The sequence below is a fragment of the Epinephelus fuscoguttatus genome, linkage group LG1, assembly GCF_011397635.1.
Source record: "Epinephelus fuscoguttatus linkage group LG1, E.fuscoguttatus.final_Chr_v1".
NCBI lineage: Eukaryota > Metazoa > Chordata > Actinopteri > Perciformes > Serranidae > Epinephelus > Epinephelus fuscoguttatus.
In genome coordinates this window covers 4149864-4169444 of record NC_064752.1, presented here as the reverse complement: position 1 = coordinate 4169444, position 19581 = coordinate 4149864, and the positions used below count along the sequence as shown (strand labels likewise).

At 40.3% G+C, this 19581-nt stretch overlaps 1 protein-coding gene and 1 long non-coding RNA gene across 13 annotated transcripts; one reads left to right on the top strand and one right to left on the bottom strand.

Moving 5' to 3' along the window:
- Positions 1 to 1992: 1992 nt before the first annotated feature.
- Positions 1993 to 18561, top strand: LOC125888126 (zinc finger protein 239-like). 12 transcript variants are annotated; one of them, XM_049575415.1, is made up of 3 exons: positions 11976 to 12028; positions 16740 to 16967; positions 17066 to 18264. In XM_049575415.1, exons 2-3 carry the CDS (start codon positions 16796 to 16798, stop codon positions 18031 to 18033), a joined length of 1140 nt encoding a protein of 379 aa, XP_049431372.1. In that variant the 5' UTR covers positions 11976 to 12028; positions 16740 to 16795; the 3' UTR covers positions 18034 to 18264. The 12 variants fall into 12 exon arrangements, 10 of the variants coding, with proteins under 10 accessions (XP_049431375.1, XP_049431319.1, XP_049431376.1 ...); XR_007449282.1 differs by lacking the exons at positions 16740 to 16967; positions 17066 to 18264 and adding exons at positions 12355 to 13995; positions 18455 to 18561 and having other exon boundaries at positions 11990 to 12256; XR_007449284.1 differs by lacking the exon at positions 16740 to 16967 and adding an exon at positions 12355 to 13663 and having other exon boundaries at positions 11990 to 12256; positions 18124 to 18264.
- On the bottom strand, positions 3623 to 18389 carry LOC125888279 (uncharacterized). The gene is made up of 2 exons (XR_007449311.1): positions 18261 to 18389; positions 3623 to 3671 (listed from the first exon to the last, which is right to left on the bottom strand). It is a non-coding gene; the product is annotated as an uncharacterized LOC125888279 (long non-coding RNA).
- Positions 18562 to 19581: the final 1020 nt, after the last annotated feature.

Genomic DNA, 19581 nt, shown 5'->3' with positions numbered 1-19581 from the left:
ATTTGTTGGATGAGGATTACGTGAAAACTGTGCAACCGATTTTCACAAAACTTTGTGGAGGCATATAGCACGGTCCAACTTCCATTTCATTTGGAGTGGATCCGATCCATGGGCAGGTAGGATTTAATTGTCTGCTCTGGTCACCAGGGGATGAGTTTCTGATACCCCAATATCCAGATTTGTTCGAAATATATTTGTCAACACATCTGCCAAATTTGGTGCTTTTATCACAAAAATGAACAATTTTATAGCTATGCCGCCCCACAATGAGACACGGAGAGAGGACTGAAGAGAGTCGACAGGAGTACAGGGAGATTCAGCATAAGGTGAATGTAAAGGTGATAAAGGCCAAACAAAGGTCGTGCAGCAGGTTAGGATGATTAAGGACAGAGATGGAAATGTATTGACACTTGCCACAAGTGTGATGGGAAGATGGAAAGAGTGCTTTGAAGAGTTGATGAATGTGGAAAATGAGAGAGAACAAAGAGTAGAGGAGGCGACCATTGTGGAGCAGGAAATAGCAAAGATTAGTAAGGATGAAGTGAGGAAGGCATTGAAGAGGATTAAGAGTGGAAAGGCACTTGGTCCTGATGATTTACCTGTGGAGGCATGGAAGTGTCTCGGGGTAGCAGTAGAGGTTTTGACTAGGTTTTTCAACAAGGTCTTAAAGAGTGAGAGGATGCCTGAGGAATGGAGGAGAAGTGTGATGGTGCCGATTTTCATGAACAAGGGGGACGTGCAGAGTTGTGGCAACTACAGAGGGATAAAGTTGATGAGCCATACAATGAAGCTATGGGAAAGAGTAGTGGAAGCTAGACTAAGAGCAGAAGTGAGCATCTGTGAGCAGCAGTGTGGCTTCATGCCAAGAAAAAGCACTACAGATGCAATATTTGCTTTGGGGATGTTGATGGAGAAGTACAGAGAAGGTCAGAGGGAACAGCATTGTGTCTTTGTAGATCTAGAGAGAGCATAGAGAGGAGTTGTGGTATTATAAGAGGAAGTCTGGAGTGGCAGAGAAGTATGTTAGAGGGTTGCAGGACATGTATGAGAGCTGTCGGACAGTGGTGAGGTATCATGTTTCCTTGTTGTATTTCTCTGAATATTGCAATAATAAGTAGCATTTATGTCAGCCATGAGATGGTTTTAAATTCCATATAAGGTGGGATTAAAAATGTCTTAAAGGTCTAAAATTGACCTTGGTTATATCTGCAGACACTGTGTTCTTTGGTGCATATGAGCAACTTGTCAACAGTGGCACCAGAATGTGGGAAGAACTGTTTTGACCTTGTGCCTGTTACATCTGTGATCTGTGCCTGTAGACTGAATGAGGAAAAATGCAATGTTACTGCAGGTGTAGATGCACGCAGAAGCCACCGCCATCAGAATGCAGGTTGGCCAGAGCTCAGTTTGGCCGGACCACATTTTGAGGAGGTACACTACAGCAGCTGACTTTAGAAAATGAAACCTGAATGATTTTAGTAAAGTTAAAAAAAAAAAAAAAACTAACTGAAGATAACTTTGTTAGCACAGGATTTCTTTTGTCACACTGACGATCAGAGTAACATTTCAGACAGCACACACAATCCACACAGGTGATTGTGTAAAACTGACCAATCAAAGCAGACTGGGCTTTTTCAGGAGAAGAGCTTAAAGAGACGGGTGGTCAAACTGAGCGTTTCAGACTTAGGGTGAATACGAGTACATTCAGGTTGACAGCATGAGGAAAATAATATACATTTATTGAGTTAAAGAGTGAAAACAGGTTCTAGTAGAAACCCCAAGTACAAGTATGAACCGATGAATAAGCATTATATGGGACCTTTAAACACCAAAATAAAAGACAAACGCATAGTTATTGCTGCCTTTTAATGAGCCACCAATGATACTGAGACGACTTGTTACAGCCCGGACACTGATATTAGAAATTATAATTGCCAACCATTGGAAGCGGAACACGTGAAAACCTCATGTATTTCACCGTCGGAACTTAATAGTGTAACATCCAGCGGAAGTAAACCAAACAAAGGCGGCAGTCGCGTTTCTCAAATGACTAAATTGATTTCAGTAGGTTAATCTATGAGTTAAACCTCGAGCCACATTTACTGTAGCCTACATTAGACAACAATGTGTTCAGTTGAGTCTTTGAGAGAGTTTGTCAACCAGCGACTAACTGCTGCTGCTGAAGAAATATTGGGAGCTTTTAAAAGAAGCATCGTCGAGTACGAGGAAGAGATCGATCGTCAGCGCAGACTGTTGGATATGGTTTTGAAGCCTGAAATCAAGTTACACAGGACAGGTGTGTAAAGTTGAATTAGGACATATTTCCTGTGCTGTGTGTATATTTGCTGTAGCATGACATTAGTATGCTGTTGGTGTTGTTGTGTGTCCCTCCAGAGCTCCCAGCAACATGTGTGTAAGGAGGAGGAGGTTGTCCCTGAGCAGCAGCTGTGTATTGAGGAGAGGAAGTCCAGTGTGGAGCAAGAGGAGCCAGAGCCTCCACAGATTAAAGAGGAAGAGGAGGAAGTGTGCAGCAGTCAGGAGGGAGAGCAGCTTGTAGTGAAGCAGGAGACTGATGGCTTCATGTTGACTCCTGCTGATGAGGAAAGTGAGCAGAGTGAAGATCAGACTCTGGACTTCATTCATGATGACACTCAAAGTGCAGCAGAGGAAGAGTCTGTCGTCATTATACCAGTTATAAGCTCTGTGATACCAGAAGCAACCAGTGAGCAGCAGCTGCTCTGTCACAACTCTCATGTAGCTGAGAGGCAAGATGAGGAAGAATACCAGCATGGAGACTCAGGATCAACTAGAAACACAGAGCTTCAAGCAGAGAAAAGACATCATGAAAGTGAAATGAACAGTAACAGTCCACACACCTCTGCTGCGATAAACTTAAATACAGGTAAAAAGCCTTTAAAATGTGAAATAAGTGGTAAAGTTTTTGAGTGCAAGTCAATGTTCCAGAGACACCTGAACAGCCACACAGGTGAGAAGCCGTTTTCTTGCAACACATGTGGGAAAAGACTCAGTAGCAAGTCAGGATTGGAAAGTCACATTAGAATCCACACAGGTGAGAAGCCGTATACTTGTCAAGTATGTGGGAAAGCTTTCAGACGTTGTTGTGACTTGAAAGTCCACATGAGAATCCACACAGGTGAGAAGCCGTATCCTTGCAAAACATGTGAGAAAAGATTCAGGGATGTGTCATCATTGACAAGGCACATGACAATCCACACAGGTGAGAAGCCGTACACTTGTAAAGTATGTGGGAGAGCTTTTGGACGTAATGGTGACGTAAAAATCCACATGAGGACTCACACAGGGGAGAAGCCGTATACTTGCAAAACATGTGGGAGACACTTCAGATTTAGATGTAACTTGACACTCCACATGAGAACGCACACAGGTGTAAATGTGTATCATGTGAGCACATGTTCCAGTTGAAGTCACACATATACAGGAGAGAGACTGTTTACGTGCAAAACATGTGGCAGAGCTTTCAGAGGCCTGTTCCATAAAGCATGCTAAGAAAAGTGGGCAGTGAAGTCCAAATCCTGAATTTTAATTGAAATTGCAGGTCTGGAAAAGTTCAACTAGTGAGATAAAGAACAAAAGGAGGAGACTGCTTTAAAGTCTGAATGAATTTTATACTTGCAAGAGTCCTGGAAAACCTGGAAAAGTCATGGAATTAGTCAAAATCATGATAAGTCACAGAACTTGTTTGTGTATAATGAAATTATTAGAATCATCTTCAGTGGATAACCCTCCATATAATGGAACATAATGGCAAATTCATTTTCTGAAGCTGGCGTCTTAATGTAGCTTCAATATGCGTGGATGTGTGACAATGTTTGTTTACCATCAGGTGTGGTTTGTCATTTTCTCCCTCAGTTTGTCTCTCCCTTCCTGTGTGCCAATTATGTTTACATAGAGTTTGAATCTGATGTTTGAAAAACGCCGGGCAAGTGGGGAAAGAAAAAGAAAATTCTTCATTATGAGTCCTTGAAAAGTCATGAAAAAGTTTGGAAATATTGTCCATGAAAATGTGAGCGGAACCTGTGATTCAAAGTATGACTGATTTTGCAGTGAGCACAGTAATAAACTGATCCCAGAAGATTTGTCCTGTTGCTGTGATCTTTTGTCAGGGTGTCTACAGCTCCTTTAAAATGTCTTCAAATGTCTGAAATTAAGTTTTCTTAAGATAAGGCCTTAAAAAGTCTTAAACTGTCTTAAATTCAGATTCAATCCACCTTATTTTCAAACACAGAAGTAAATAGTGATCAACTTCCGTTTTTTGTGCGTGACTTCCGGTCAGCCGCTTTCCCTCATGCTTTCCCTTACCGGAGCTAACGGTGCAAGCTATTTTTTTTTTTTCCATTTTCAGTTGTTTATGTTAGTCAATCAGTTAGTTAGTCTGTGTATTTTGTATAACGTTAGATAACTGTGCCCACGTTTCCGTTATAACGGAAATTTATTCCCTCTAAATGCGAATAAATCGCACGTCAATCATAAACTATGAACCAAAAAAGCACAATCTATCCCGAGTGAGACAAACTGCTTGATCCCCGTCTCCAGTGTACCAGCAGAGAACCTGCAGAACCGAATCAGTGAAAAAACACACCGGGCTACACAGCCTCTCTACCTGAGCAGCTGACGCTGCGGCTCGCACCCTCGACACACAGACACACAGACGGTGCTTCTGCATGCCAGCCAAACGTGTGCGCAACTGTGAGAAATAAATATGTGAGGTGTACGCTGCTTTTCTATCTTTTTTCCCTTTTCTTTCTTTCTTTCTTTCTTTCTGTCAGCGACATACACTCCTAACACAGGACGGGTTGTTTTTATTGACTGAGTTGATCATTAAGCCATAGTGATGCGCAGATCGGCTCTGATAGCACCTGAATCAGCATGTACGCATCAACCATCCAGCCGTTACAACATGATTGAGCTAGCAAAGCGGTTTTGTGTTGCTATGTGTGGTATTTATTCAGTTTTGGGAAATGACGATATCTAGAAAGCATCAGTGGCTGCAGCTGGCAGGGACAGTTAACGTTAACACTAGCAGCAAAGCTAACATCAGGATCGCCATCCGTTAAAAGCCTCCCGTTGTCAGATACGACATGAAACTACTCCAGTTAGTTCAATCATGTTGTAACTAAGACATCCGCTGGAGAAAATATTTTTTTCACGAGCCACTTTGTGAGTTTAGTGAGTTATTACAGACACGGCTAACGGCTAACAGCTAACGGTTAGCCCAGCTAATCTACGATAACCATGTTATTAATTACACACAGAGAAAATATTAATGTTTGTTCAGTCACTGTGTTTATAGACTTTACAAACATCAGATTAATCTAAACGGTGATATAGTGACATGAAAATGTGATATATACATATATATAGCTAAACTCAGCAAGGTAAACAACAAGGCGATTCCCATTTACACAGTGGTAAGAGTGCTGGACCGGAAGTGTCGCACAAAAAAACGGAAGCTGGCTGCGTTCTGTTTTGCCTCCGTGTTTCCGTGAAAAATAAGGTGGATAGGTTTTAAATATTTTTGGTCACATTACTGTGAAAATTTCTCCAGCCTGACAGAGCCAATGACAATTTACAATCATCGTACAGACCAAAGAAAAATATGTTGTTTCCTTGTTGTATTTCTCTGAATATTACAATAATAAGTACCATTTATGAAATTCCATATAAGGTGGGATTAAAAAGGTCTTAAAAAGTCTGAAATTGACCTTGGTTATATCTGCAGACGCTGTGTTGTAGGTGTAGATGCACGCAGAAGCCACAGCCATCAGAATGCAGGTTGGCCAGAGCTCAGTTTGGCCGGACCACATTTAGAGGAGGTACACTACAGCAGCTGACTTTAGAAAATGAAACCTTAATGATTTTAGTGAAGTTAAAAAAGAAAGATAACTTTGTTCGCACAGGATTTCTTTTGTCACACTGACGATCAGAGTAACATTTCAAACATCACACACAATCCACACAGGTGAGAAGCCATTTACTTGCACAACATGTGAGAAAGCTTTGAGATGTCAAAGTAGCCTGACGAGAATCCACACAGGTGAAGTCATCATAACTCTCCAAGACCTGCAGGAAAAGAAACTTTGATGTGTCTCAAGTAAAAAGGCATATAAGATCTCACACAGTCAAGTGGCTTTGTGTTTTAAAAACAAGTAGGAGACATGTCAGTTCTGGTTCATGGTCAAAACACACAAGAACTCTGGAAGTGAGGAGTCACATGTTTGCAGCATGTGGGGAAAATTTTACCCAAATCACACCTGAAGGTCGATAAACACAGATGAAACTTCTGTGGAGATGCGTTCATGAAATGAATGAAGAACAATGTCTCATGATGAGGAGACTGAAGAAGCACATTTTATTAAAATGCCATCAAGACCTGATAAAACTGACCAATCACAGCAGACTGGGCTTTTTCAGGAGAAGAGCTTAAAGAGACGGGTGGTCAAACTGAGCGTTTCAGACTTTGGGTGAATACGAGTACATTCAGGTTGACAGTATGAGGAAAATAATATATATTTATTTAGTTAAAGAGTGAAAACAGGTTCTAGTAGAAACCCCAAGTACAAGTATGAACCTATGAATAAGCATTATATGGGACCTTTAAACACCAAAATAAAAGACATCCGTGTAGTTATTGCTGCCTTTTAATGAGCCACCAATGATACTAAGACGACTTGTTACAGCCCGGACACTGATATTAGAAATTATAATTGCCAACCATTGGAAGCGGAACACGTGAAAACCTCATGTATTTCACCGTCGGAACTTAATAGTGTAACATCCAAAAGAAGGAATTCCATATGGGAGAGTGCTTAGTAACCATAGTACTGACTTAGAGGTTGTAATGACAGAGATTTGGCTGAATAAAAGAAAGATAGTTATTATTAATCTATATAACCCATATAAGAAACTCAAGATTGAAGAGTTAGAGAATCTTGATCAAGGAAATCAAGTAATATGGTGTGGTGATTTTAATGCCCACAATACTTTGTGGGGAGGGAAGTCAACGGACTATAACGGACAGATTGTAGAGGAGCTAATAGAGACAGAGGGGTTGGTGTGTTTAAATAATGGGCAAGGCACTAGGCTTAACTTCAGCAATGGAGTGGAGTCGGCTATTGATCTTACTTTAGTATCTAGTGATTTAGCTGGGGCAAGTTACTGGGAAGTACTGAATGATAACATCATTGGCAGTGATCATTATCCTATTGGTATAACATTTGAAATGAATAATTCAGTTCAGTTAGACGGGATCAGGAGATGGAGTGTCAGTAAGGCAGATTGGGGAAAGTTTACTAGTTGTTGTGATGAAGAGTTTAGTAAGATAGTCATGTCAGAACAAATAGATGAAGTTAATACAAGTATCACTACAGCTATAGTGAAGGGAGCATCACAAGCGATTGGGAAGAGTACTAGTAAGAAGAAAATTAAGATGGTTCCATGGTGGAACAAAGAATGCTCTGAAGCAATTAAACAAAGAAACAGGACATTTAGAGAGCTAAAAAGAAGTCACTCATTTTATAATCTGCTAGAGTATAAACAGACTCAAGCAATAGTACAGAAAACGGTTAAAAGAGCTAATAAATCAAGTTCGGAGAGGATATTGTTCAACTATCGGAAGAACAACACCATTAGGTAAAGTATGGGGAATGATTAAAAAGATGAGGGGAGTCAGACAGGAGATAAGTCTTCCGGTATGAAAGAAAAGGGAAGAGAGTGCTTGTGACAACTTGGAAAAGGCAGAAATGTTAGCCAGGAATTTTGTCAAAGTCCACAGCTCAGATAATTTATCAGAAGAAGGCAAGACCAGAAGGCAGCAAACATTAGATAGGCATCCCAATGTTTATGAGGAAAGAAAGTTGTTCCAGAGCACTTTAGATAGACCATTTTCTATTCATGAGTTGAAAAGAGCTTTAAGTAAATGTAAAAAGATAACTCCTGGGAAAGATAGTGTGTGTTATTCAGTGTTAACTGAATTAAGTGATTTTGCGCTCGTAAAAGTGCTAGAGCTTTATAATAAGGTATGGGAGGAAGGCAAGCTTCCAACAGAGTGGAAGGAATCTGTCATTGTTCCCATCAGTAAACCTGGGAAAGAGCCCATCAGTCCAGAAAGTTATAGGCCTATAGCCTTAACATCACATATATGCAAGACCATAGAAAGAATGATAACAGAAAGATTAGCATATTATATAGAAAAAAAATGACTTATTCTCATCATGCCAGAGTGGGTTCAGAAGAGGGCGCAGTACGTTAGACCCCTTAGTATGCCTGGACTCTGATATCAGGAAAGCTCAAGCAAATAAAGAGTGTATGGTAGCTGTTTTCTTTGATGTAGAGAAAGCATACGATATGATGTGGAAGGAAGGTCTTTTAATAAAGCTGGATAATATGGGCATTGGTGGTAAAGTGTATAATTGGGTAAAGGACTTCTTATTTGGCAGATCTATTCAGGTTCGAGTTGGGAATTCACTTTCAGAGAAATATCCAGTAGAAAATGGAACCCCTCAAGGCAGTGTAATTAGTCCTTCATTATTTTCAATTATGATAAATGATGTATACAAGCAAGTTAGTCCAGATATTGGAAGGTCACGTTTTGCAGATGATGGGGCAATTTGGAAAAGAGGAAGGAACATGGAACACACTGTAAGGAAAATACAAGAAGCTATTAATGAAGTTGAAAACTGGGCTCTTACATGAGGCTTTAAACTATCTGTTGAAAAGTCTCAGACTGTCTTTTTACAAGGAAACAGATCAGTGATAGCATTTGCCTAAAACTGTATAATCAAAAGTTAGAGAAAGTGACAGGTTTCAAGTTTTTGGGAGTATGGTTTGATGTGTCACTTACATGGAAAAATCATATTGATAAAGTAGAAGAGAAATGCAAGAAAGTACTGAATGTCATGAGATGCTTAGTGGGCACTGTATGGAGAGCTGATAGACTTGCAATGAAAAATATTTATATTGCATTAATTAGATCAGTTTTGGATTATGGCTGCATTGTTTTTGGATCAGCTGCTTATACAACCCTTAAAATATTGGATAGAATTAAAGCTCAAGCATTGCAGTTAGGTTGTGGGGCAGTCAAATCAACACCTTTGTCAGCATTTCAGGTAGAAGGTGGAGAGATGCCTCTTCAACTAAGAAGGAAACAATTAATGGCCAATTACTGGGCAAATTTAAAGAGTATGAAGGATCTGCATCCAACAAAGAGAGTAGTGAATGAGTGTTGGGAGAGTAATAAAATAAAAAAAGAGAATATTTGTACTGTAATATCAAATATAACAAAGGAAAGTGCAATGAGTGATTGGATTTTCAGCCAGTCAGTCATTTGGCCAATGGTTCCACCATGGTTACTGCACAAACCAATAGTAGATCTTTCTATACTGAAGCAAGTGAACTCAAAGGGAAAGGCATTCAGTATGCATGCTTATGTGAACACTGCACTCTATGAAAGATACGGGCATTATGTACATGTATTTACTGATGGGTGTAAAAATCCAGAGAATGGAAGAACAAGCTGTGCATTTTATGTCCCAGAGCTGAAAGTAAAAGTAGCCAAGAGAACTACTGACCATCTATCAGTATATACAGTGGAAACGACTGCAATTTTGCTTGCTATACAGTGGATACAGTGGAGAAATAAAACCTTTGAGAATTCTGATATGTTCAGATGCAAGTGCAGCACTGGCAAGTCTAAAGAACCTTTCCTCAAGATGCAGACAGGACATGCTATTTGAAATCTTAATATCTTTGTATAGAGTTATTAAGATAGGAATTGATGGACAGTTTTATGGGTGTCAGCTCACACAGGAGTTCAAGGAAATGAGAGAGTTGATCAACTTGCAAAAAAATGGACTTAAATTAAATCAAGTAGAACTAACAATACCAGTAGTAGAAAAGCAAGATACAGTGGCAGAAATAATGGGATAAAGACAAGAAAGGAAGACATCTGTATCAGATTGAGCAACCACAGGAGAGGGAAGGTCACTGGGGAGAAGTAGGATGGAAGAAGGCTTGATAAGTAGGATAAGACTGGGACAAACAAAATTAAATTCATCATTACATCTCATTGGGAAACATCAAAGTGGATCATGTGATGGATGCAATCAAATGGAGACTGTGGATCATGTTATTCTTCATTGTCCAAAATACGCTCATGAGAGACAGTTATTCAGGAATGGACACATACACACATGGAAATAAAAACTATTTTTGCAAGTAACTCTGGAAAGCTGGTTCTAAGACACGTCTTCAAATTCCTACAAACTACAGGACTGATGACAAGGATATAAAATCATATAAATCAGAACAGTTGGTGGCGATAATGCTCCGCACGGGTGCAATTCGCCACTGAAAAGAAGAAGAAGAAGTGTAACATCCAGCGGACATTAGTAAAATAGTGGGAAAGTGTGAAAAGATTATCAACATCTTAAGAAGCCTGGCTGGATGCGAGTGGGGAGCTGACAGGGAGATGATGCAGCTTATTTATCAGGCCATGATTAGATCAGCTTTTGATTATGGGTGTTTTATTTATGGTGCGGCTTCAAAAACAGTGTTAGCCAGGCTGGAAGTAATTCAGGCAAAGGCCTTGAGGCTCTGCTGTGGAGCTTTTAGAACCTCCTCAATCCCTGCTTTGCTTGTTGAAATGGGAGAAATGCCCTTATGGCTAAGGCGCCTCAAGTTAGGATTACAGTACTGGGTAAAAATTTCTGGGAGTGCTCAAACTTTCCCAGCTAGGCGTCTTCTACAAGAGTTGGAAGGAAGCAGGAAATTTAACCCCTTTATTGTTAATGTGAATCAGTGGGCTACAAAACTAAACATGGAGCATAGGGGCATAGTGGAGCACATAAACTGGTCTCCCATTCCCCCGTGGGTAATGGATGAATTAGACATCGAGCTGAGTTTTCTTCAGAAGAAAGATAAGAGAGAGATGACTACAAGTGTTCAAATGTATCTTAATTCAATCAGGGAGAGCAAGTTGATAATTTATACAGATGGATCTAGGGATCCAGATAGTAGGAGAGCTGGGTTTGGGGTCTATGTAGAGAAACTTGACTTGAAATTTAGTATTAGAATTTCTGATGAAAGCTCTGTGTTTACATCTGAACTAATGGCAATCCTTTGGGCTTTACGGGGGGTAGAGGAGACAAAGGCCAGAGGAGTTGTTATCTGCTCTGATTCTGCTGCTGCCCTGGAGGCGTTAAGGGGGGGGGGGGAATCTCAAGCTCGATCTGATATTGTAAATGAAATCCTGAAAGTAATAATTAAAGTAAGGGTAGGCAGTGACATCTCATTTTGCTGGGTTCCTGGGCACGCTGGGATTCAGGGAAATGAACAAGTGGACAGCTTAGCCAAAGAAAGCTTGAATAAGCAAGCTGTAGTACAACTCCCCCTAGGAAGAGTGGAACTGAGAGGATAATTAAAGAGGGCATAATAAAGGAGTGGCAGGTGGGCTGGGAGAAAGAAAGTAAGGGGAGGCATTTCTTTTCTATACAATCTCTAGTCAATAGGAAATGTCATTGTAGTTCTCCATCCCGAAGGGACTCTGTTAAACTGTGTAGGTTGAGGTTGGGTCATTGTGGTTTAAACCAGTCTCTTTTTATTATAGGAAAGCACGACACAGGTCTATGTCACTGTGGGAGGCCTGAAACAGTTAAACATGTGTTCTTAGAATGCAGTCAATACAACGCTGAAAGGCAGAGACTATTTTCCCAAATGGCAGAATTAGAAGTTCAAGTTTTCTCTATTTCTTCTTTGTTTGGCCACTGTGAGAACAATCAATTGACTTCCAGAGCAGTTTTGCAGTTTCTGCATGAAACTGGACTATATAGAAGAATCTGAAGTAGATTAGAAATAACGACCAGTGGAGGGCAGTAATACGCAGTTCAGCGTCTACACTACCGGAAATCAAGAAGAAGAAGAAGAAGAAGAAGAAGAAGAAGAAGAAGAAGAACATCCAGCGGAAGTAAGTAAAACAAAGACTCCACGGGAGGTTAATCTGTGAATTAAACCTCGAGCCACATTTACTGTAGCCTACATTAGACAACAATGTGTTCAGTTGAGTCTTTGAGAGAGTTTGTCAACGAGCGACTAACTGCTGCTGCTGAAGAAATATTGGGAGCTTTTAAAAGAAGCATCGTCGAGTACGAGGAAGAGATCGATCGTCAGCGCAGACTGTTGGATATGGTTTTGAAGCCTGAAATCAAGTTACACAGGACAGGTGTGTAAAGTTGAATTAGGACATATTTCCTGTGCTGTGTGTATATTTGCTGTAGCATGACATTAGTATGCTGTTGGTGTTGTTGTGTGTCCCTCCAGAGCTCCCACAGCAACATGTGTGTAAGGAGGAGGAGGTTGTCCCTGAGCAGCAGCTGTGTATTGAGGAGAGGAAGTCCAGTGTGGAGCAAGAGGAGCCAGAGCCTCCACAGATTAAAGAGGAAGAGGAGGAAGTGTGCAGCAGTCAGGAGGGAGAGCAGCTTGTAGTGAAGCAGGAGACTGATGGCTTCATGTTGACTCCTGCTGATGAGGAAAGTGAGCAGAGTGAAGATCAGCCTCTGGACTTCATTCATGATGACACTCAAAGTGCAGCAGAGAAAGAGTCTGTCGTCATTATACCAGTTATAAGCTCTGTGATATCAGAAGCAACCAGTGAGCAGCAGCTGCTCTGTCACAACTCTCATGTAGCTGAGAGGCAAGATGAGGAAGAATACCAGCGTGGAGACTCAGGATCAACTAGAAACACAGAGCTTCAAGCAGAGAAAAGACATCATGAAAGTGAAATGAACAGGAACAGTCCACACACCTCTGCTGCGATAAACTTAAATACAGGTAAAAAGCCTTTAAAATGTGACATATGTGGGAAAGGTTTTGAGTACAAGTCAATGTTGCAGAGACACCTGAACAGCCACACAGGTGAGAAGCCGTTTTCTTGCAAAACATGTGGGAAAAGATTCAGTGACATATCAGCATTGAACGCTCATATAAGAACCCACACAGGTGAGAAGCCGTACCTTTGCAAGACCTGCGGGAAAAGATTCCGTGAGAAGTCAGTTTTCAAAAGGCATTGTAGAACCCACACAGGTGAGAAGCCGTATACTTGTGACGTATGTGGGAGAGGTTTTGGACGTTGTTGTGACTTGAAAGTCCACATGAGGACTCACACAGGCGAGAAGCCGTATACTTGTAACGTATGTGGGAGAGCTTTTGCACGTAATGATTACTTGTTAGTCCACATGAGGACTCACACAGGTGAGAAGCCGTACCTTTGCAAGACCTGCGGGAAAAGATTCAGTGAGAAGTCAGTTTTCAAAAGGCATTGTAGAATCCACACAGGTGAGAAGCCGTATACTTGTGACGTATGTGGGAGAGCTTTCGGACGTAATTGTTTTTTGTTAGCCCACATGAGGACTCACACAGGGGAGAAGCCGTATACTTGCAAAACATGTGGGAAACACTTCAGATCTATCGGTAACTTGACATTCCACATGAGAACGCACACAGGTGTAAAGGTGCATCGTGTGAGCACATGTTCCAGTTGAAGTCACACATATACAGGAGAGAGACTGTTTACATGCAAAACATGTGGCAGAGCTTTCAGAGGCCTGTTCCATAAAGCATGCTGAGAAAAGTGGGGAGTGAAGTCCAAATCCTGAATTTTAATTGAAATTGCAGGTCTGGAAAAGTTCAACTAGTGAGATAAAGAACAAAAGGAGGAGACTGCTTTAAAGTCTGAATGAATTTTATACTTGCAAGAGTCCTGGAAAACCTGGAAAAGTCATGGAATTAGTCAAAATCATTATAAGTCACAGAACTTGTTTGTGTATAATGAAATTATTAGAATCATCTTCAGTGGATAACCCTCCATATAATGGAACATAATGGCAAATTCATCTTCTGAAGCTGGCGTCTTAATGTAGCTTTAATATGCGTGGATGTGTGACAATGTTTGTTTACCATCAGGTGTGTTTTGTCATGTTCTCCCTCAGTTTGTCTCTCCCTTCCTGTGTGCCAATTATGTTTACATAGAGTTTGAATCTGATGTTTGAAAAACGCCGGGCAAGTGGGGAAAGAAAATTCTTCATTATGAGTCCTTGAAAAGTCATGAAAAAGTTTGGAAGTATTGTCCATGAAAATGTGAGTGCAACCTGTAATTCAAAGTATGACTGATTTTGCAGTGAGCACAGTAATAAACTGATCCCAGAAGATTTGTCCTGTTGCTGTGATCTTTTGTCAGGGTGTCTACAGCTCCTTTAAAATGTCTTCAAATGTCTGAAATTAAGTTTTCTTAAGATAAGGCCTTAAAAAGTCTTAAACTGTCTTAAATTCAGATTCAATAGGTCTTAAATATTTTTGGTCACATTACTGTGAAAGTTTCTCCAGCCTGACAGACCCAATGACAGTTTACAATCATCGTACAGACCAAAGAAAAATATTTTTGTTCCTTGTTGTATTTCTCTGAATATTGCAATAATAAGTAGCATTTATGTCAGCCATGAGATGGTTTAAATTCCATATAAGGTGGGAATAAAAATGTCTTAAAAGTCTAAAATTGACCTTGGTTATATCTGCAGACACTGTGTTCTTTGGTGCATATGAGCAACTTGTCAACAGTGACACCAGAATGTGGGAAAAACTGTTTTTACCAACATATTGTTTTTCAACGTATAGGAACTTAAGCGAACACCTCTTTCCCATCATAATACAGTCCTTTATGATTGTCATTGGCCCTGTGTCCTCAGCAGTACTCATGGCATTTCTCCATTTCTGTATCTTCAATGTGAAATAGTTATTGAAATAATTTGCTATGTCTTGTGGTTTAGTAATAAACGTTCCATGTGTTTCATTGAAGGAGGCAGTTGCATTCGTGCTCCTGCCCATGATATTGTTTAGATTCTTCCACAATTTCTTGCTGTTGTTCTTGGCCTCGTGAATTCTGTTCTTGTAATATCCCCCTTTTTTTTTTTTTTTTTTTTTTACATCTATTAAGTTTAACCACAGTATTTCTTAGTTTACAATAGGTTTGTCTATCAGTTAGAGCATGAGTTCCTTTTACAATCCTTTTTTGCATTATCACGCTTGGCCATCAATTCCATCAGCTCATTGTCAATCCATGGTGCACCCTTAGACCGAGAAGTCCATTTTCTTAATGATGCGTGTTTATCTGCAACACCCATAAATAATTTCATAACCACACTTGGTGCAGTTTCAGGGTCATCCTCTTTGCATACATTAAACCAATTAACCTCACTAATCTCTTTTACAAATAACTCTGTATTAAACCCTCTAAAAGACCTTTTATACTAAATTGCTGAGGGGGTCTTAGGAATTTTTGTTATTCTTTTGGTTGCAACGAGATTGTGATCACTAAAGCCTACTGATGTGGATACAGCTATAGAGCATTTTTCAGGAATATTAGTAAAAATGTGGTCAATGCAGGTTGATGTATTGTTACCATACTTGTTCGTAAATATTCTGGTTGGCTCTGACACTACATGAGTCATGTTACATGTTTTGGCGATTGAAGAAAGCCTATTCCACATTGGAATTACCAGCTGGTCGTGCCTCAGAAAGGCAATTTCACCTCTCGCCCGAGCCTTCCTCAACTTAGGGAGTAGTTCTTTCCTTTTCATACGCACGGCATCAGTGTAATTCTCATTAATGTAGATCTTGGACCCCTTCAGATTTTTGGCTCTCTCCTGAACCTTTGATCTGTCCTTGAACTTAGGGAACTCAACCACAATGGGTCTAGGTCTTCTGCCCCCCATTAACAACATGTGAGAAAGCTTTGAGATGTAAAAGTAGCCTGACGACCCACATGAGAATCCACACAGGTGAGAAGTCATAACTCTCCAAGACCTGCAGGAAAAGAAACTTTGATGTGTCTCAAGTAAAAAGGCATATAAGATCTCACACAGTCAAGTGGCCTTGTGTTTTAAAAACAAGTAGGAGACATGTCAGTTCTGGTTCATGGTCAAAACACACAAGAACTCTGGAAGTGAGGAGTCACATGTTTGCAGCATGTGGGGAAAATTTTACCCAAATCACACCTGAAGGTCGATAAACACAGCTGAAACTTCTGTGGAGATGCGTTCATGAAATGAATGAAGAACAATGTCTCATGATGAGGAGACTGAAGAAGCACATTTTATTAAAATGCCATCAAGACCTGATAAAACTGACCAATCAAAGCAGACTGGGCTTTTTCAGGAGAAGAGCTTAAAGAGACGGGTGGTCAAACTGAGCATTTCAGACTTTGGGTGAATACGAGTACATTCAGGTTGACAGTATGAGGAAAATAATATATATTTATTTAGTTAAAGAGTGAAAACAGGTTCGAGTGGAAACCCCAAGTACAAGTATGAACCGATGAATAAGCATTATATGGGACCTTTAAACACCAAAATAAAAGACAAACGTGTAGTTATTGCTGCCTTTTAATGAGCCACCAATGATACTGAGACGACTTGTTACAGCCCGGACACTGATATTAGAAATTATAATTGCCAACCATTGGAAGCGGAACACGTGAAAACCTCATGTATTTCACCGTCGGAACTTAATAGTGTAACATCCAGCGGAAGTAAACAAGACACACTCCGGTGTAATCCGACATTAAATGAAAGAAGAAGAAGAAAGACAAAGAAGAAGTAAATAAGAAAAAGGCGCCAGTCGCGTTTCCCAAATGACTGAGTTCACTTCGGGAGGTTAATCTATGAGTTAAACCTCGAGCCACATTTACTGTAGCCTACATTAGACAACAATGTGTTCAGTTGAGTCTTTGAGAGAGTTTGTCAACGAGCGACTAACTGCTGCTGCTGAAGAAATATTGGGAGCTTTTAAAAGAAGCATCGTCGAGTACGAGGAAGAGATCGATCGTCAGCGCAGACTGTTGGATATGGTTTTGAAGCCTGAAATCAAGTTACACAGGACAGGTGTGTAAAGTTGAATTAGGACATATTTCCTGTGCTGTGTGTATATTTGCTGTAGCATGACATTAGTATGCTGTTGGTGTTGTTGTGTGTCCCTCCAGAGCTCCCACAGCAACATGTGTGTAAGGAGGAGGAGGTTGTCCCTGAGCAGCAGCTGTGTATTGAGGAGAGGAAGTCCAGTGTGGAGCAAGAGGAGCCAGAGCCTCCACAGATTAAAGAGGAAGAGGAGGAAGTGTGCAGCAGTCAGGAGGGAGAGCAGCTTGTAGTGAAGCAGGAGACTGATGGCTTCATGTTGACTCCTGCTGATGAGGAAAGTGAGCAGAGTGAAGATCAGACTCTGGACTTCATTCATGATGACACTCAAAGTGCAGCAGAGGAAGAGTCTGTCGTCATTATACCAGTTATAAGCTCTGTGATATCAGAAGCAACCAGTGAGCAGCAGCTGCTCTGTCACAACTCTCATGTAGCTGAGAGGCAAGATGAGGAAGAATACCAGCGTGGAGACTCAGGATCAACTAGAAACACAGAGCTTCAAGCAGAGAAAAGACATCATGAAAGTGAAATGAGCAGTAACAGTCCACACACCTCTGCTGTGATAAACTTAAATACAGGTGAAAAGCCTTTAAAATGTGACATATGTGGGAAAGGTTTTGAATACAAGTCAATGTTGCAGAGACACCTGAACGGCCACACAGGTGAGAAGCCGTTTTCTTGTAAAACATGTGGGAAAAGCTACAGTGACATATCAGCATTGAACACTCATATAAGATCCCACACAGGTGAGAAGCCGTACCTTTGCAAGACCTGCGGGAAAAGATTCAGTGAGAAGTCAGTTTTCAAAAGGCATTGTAGAATCCACACAGGTGAGAAGCCGTATACTTGTAACGTATGTGGGAGAGCTTTTGGACGTAATGGTTACTTGATAGTCCACATGAGGACTCACACAGGGGAGAAGCCGTATCCTTGCAAAACATGTGGGAAACACTTCAGATCTAGCAGTAACTTGACACTCCACATGAGAACGCACACAGGTGTAAAGGTGCATCGTGTGAGCACATGTTCCAGTTGAAGTCACACATATACAGGAGAGAGACTGTTTACATGCAAAACATGTGGCAGAGCTTTCAGAGGCCTGTTCCATAAAGCATACTAAGAAAAGTGGGCAGTGAAGTCCAAATCCTGAATTTTAATTGAAATTGCAGGTCTGGAAAAGTTCAACTAGTGAGATAAAGAACAAAAGGAGGAGACTGCTTTAAAGTCTGAATGAATTTTATACTTGCAAAAGTCCTGGAAAACCTGGAAAAGTCATGGAATTAGTCAAAATCATTATAAGTCACAGAACTTGTTTGTGTATAATGAAATTATTAGAATCATCTTCAGTGGATAACCCTCCATATAATGGAACATAATGGCAAATTCATTTTCTGAAGCTGGCGTCTTAATGTAGCTTTAATATGTGTCGATGTGTGACAATGTTTGTTTACCATCAGGTGTGTTTTGTCATTTTCTCCCTCAGTTTGTCTCTCCCTTCCTGTGTGCCAATTATGTTTACATAGAGTTTGAATCTGATGTTTGAAAAACGCCGGGCAAGTGGGGAAAGAAAAAGAAAATTCTTCATTATGAGTCCTTGAAAAGTCATGAAAAAGTTTGGAAATATTGTCCATGAAAATGTGAGCGCAACCTGTGATTCAAAGTATGACTGATTTTGCAGTGAGCACAGTAATAAACTGATCCCAGAAGATTTGTCCTGTTGCTGTGATCTTTTGTCAGGGTGTCTACAGCTCCTTTAAAATGTCTTCAAATGTGTGAAATTAGGTTTTCTTAATATAAGGCCTTAAAAAAGTCTTAAACTGTCTTAAATTCAGATTCAATAGGTCTTAAATATTTTTGGTCACATTACTGTGGCGATTTCTCCAGCCTGACAGACCCAATGACAGTTTACAATCATCGTACAGACCGAAGAAAAATCATTTTTTTCCTTGTTGTATTTCTCTGAATATTGCAATAATAAGTAGCATTTATGACAGCCATGAGATGGTTTTAAATTCCATATAAGGTGGGATTAAAAATGTCTTAAAAGACTAAAATTGACCTTGGTTATATCTGCAGACACTGTGTTCTTTGGTGCATATGAGCAACTTGTCAACAGTGACACCAGAATGTGGGAAAAACTGTTTTGACCTTGTGCCTGTTACATCTGTGATCTGTGCCTGTAGACTGAATGAGGAAAAATGCAATGTTACTGCAGGTGTAGATGCACGCAGAAGCCACCGCCATCAGAATGATTTTAGAACATCACACACAATCCACACAGGTGAGAAGCCATTTACTTGCACAACATGTTTGTTTGTTTATTTGTTTGTTTATTTCTGGGATCCCCATTAGCTGATGTCATGACATCAGCTATTCTTCCTGGGGTCCTCAATGCAATTAAAAAAAGACATAGTACATACTCACATTCATCACTGTTACATTTCACTGTAACACATCATTACATACACAAACAGCAAACAGTCTAGTCTAAAACTACATGATTAGGTACAAAGAATACACCAGACATCACATTACATTACCAGAACAGTTCAACCCACAAATAATTCCTACAATAATTATTCGG

Bases quoted from the DNA above. Each gene is read 5' to 3' on its own strand.
- LOC125888126 (XM_049575362.1), top strand. From the start codon at position 2,125: ATGTGTTCAGTTGAGTCTTTGAGAGAGTTTGTCAACCAGCGACTAACT. The intron at 2,297-12,354 runs GTGTGTAAAGTT...GTGTCCCTCCAG, and splicing joins AATCAAGTTACACAGGACAG to AGCTCCCACAGCAACATGTG.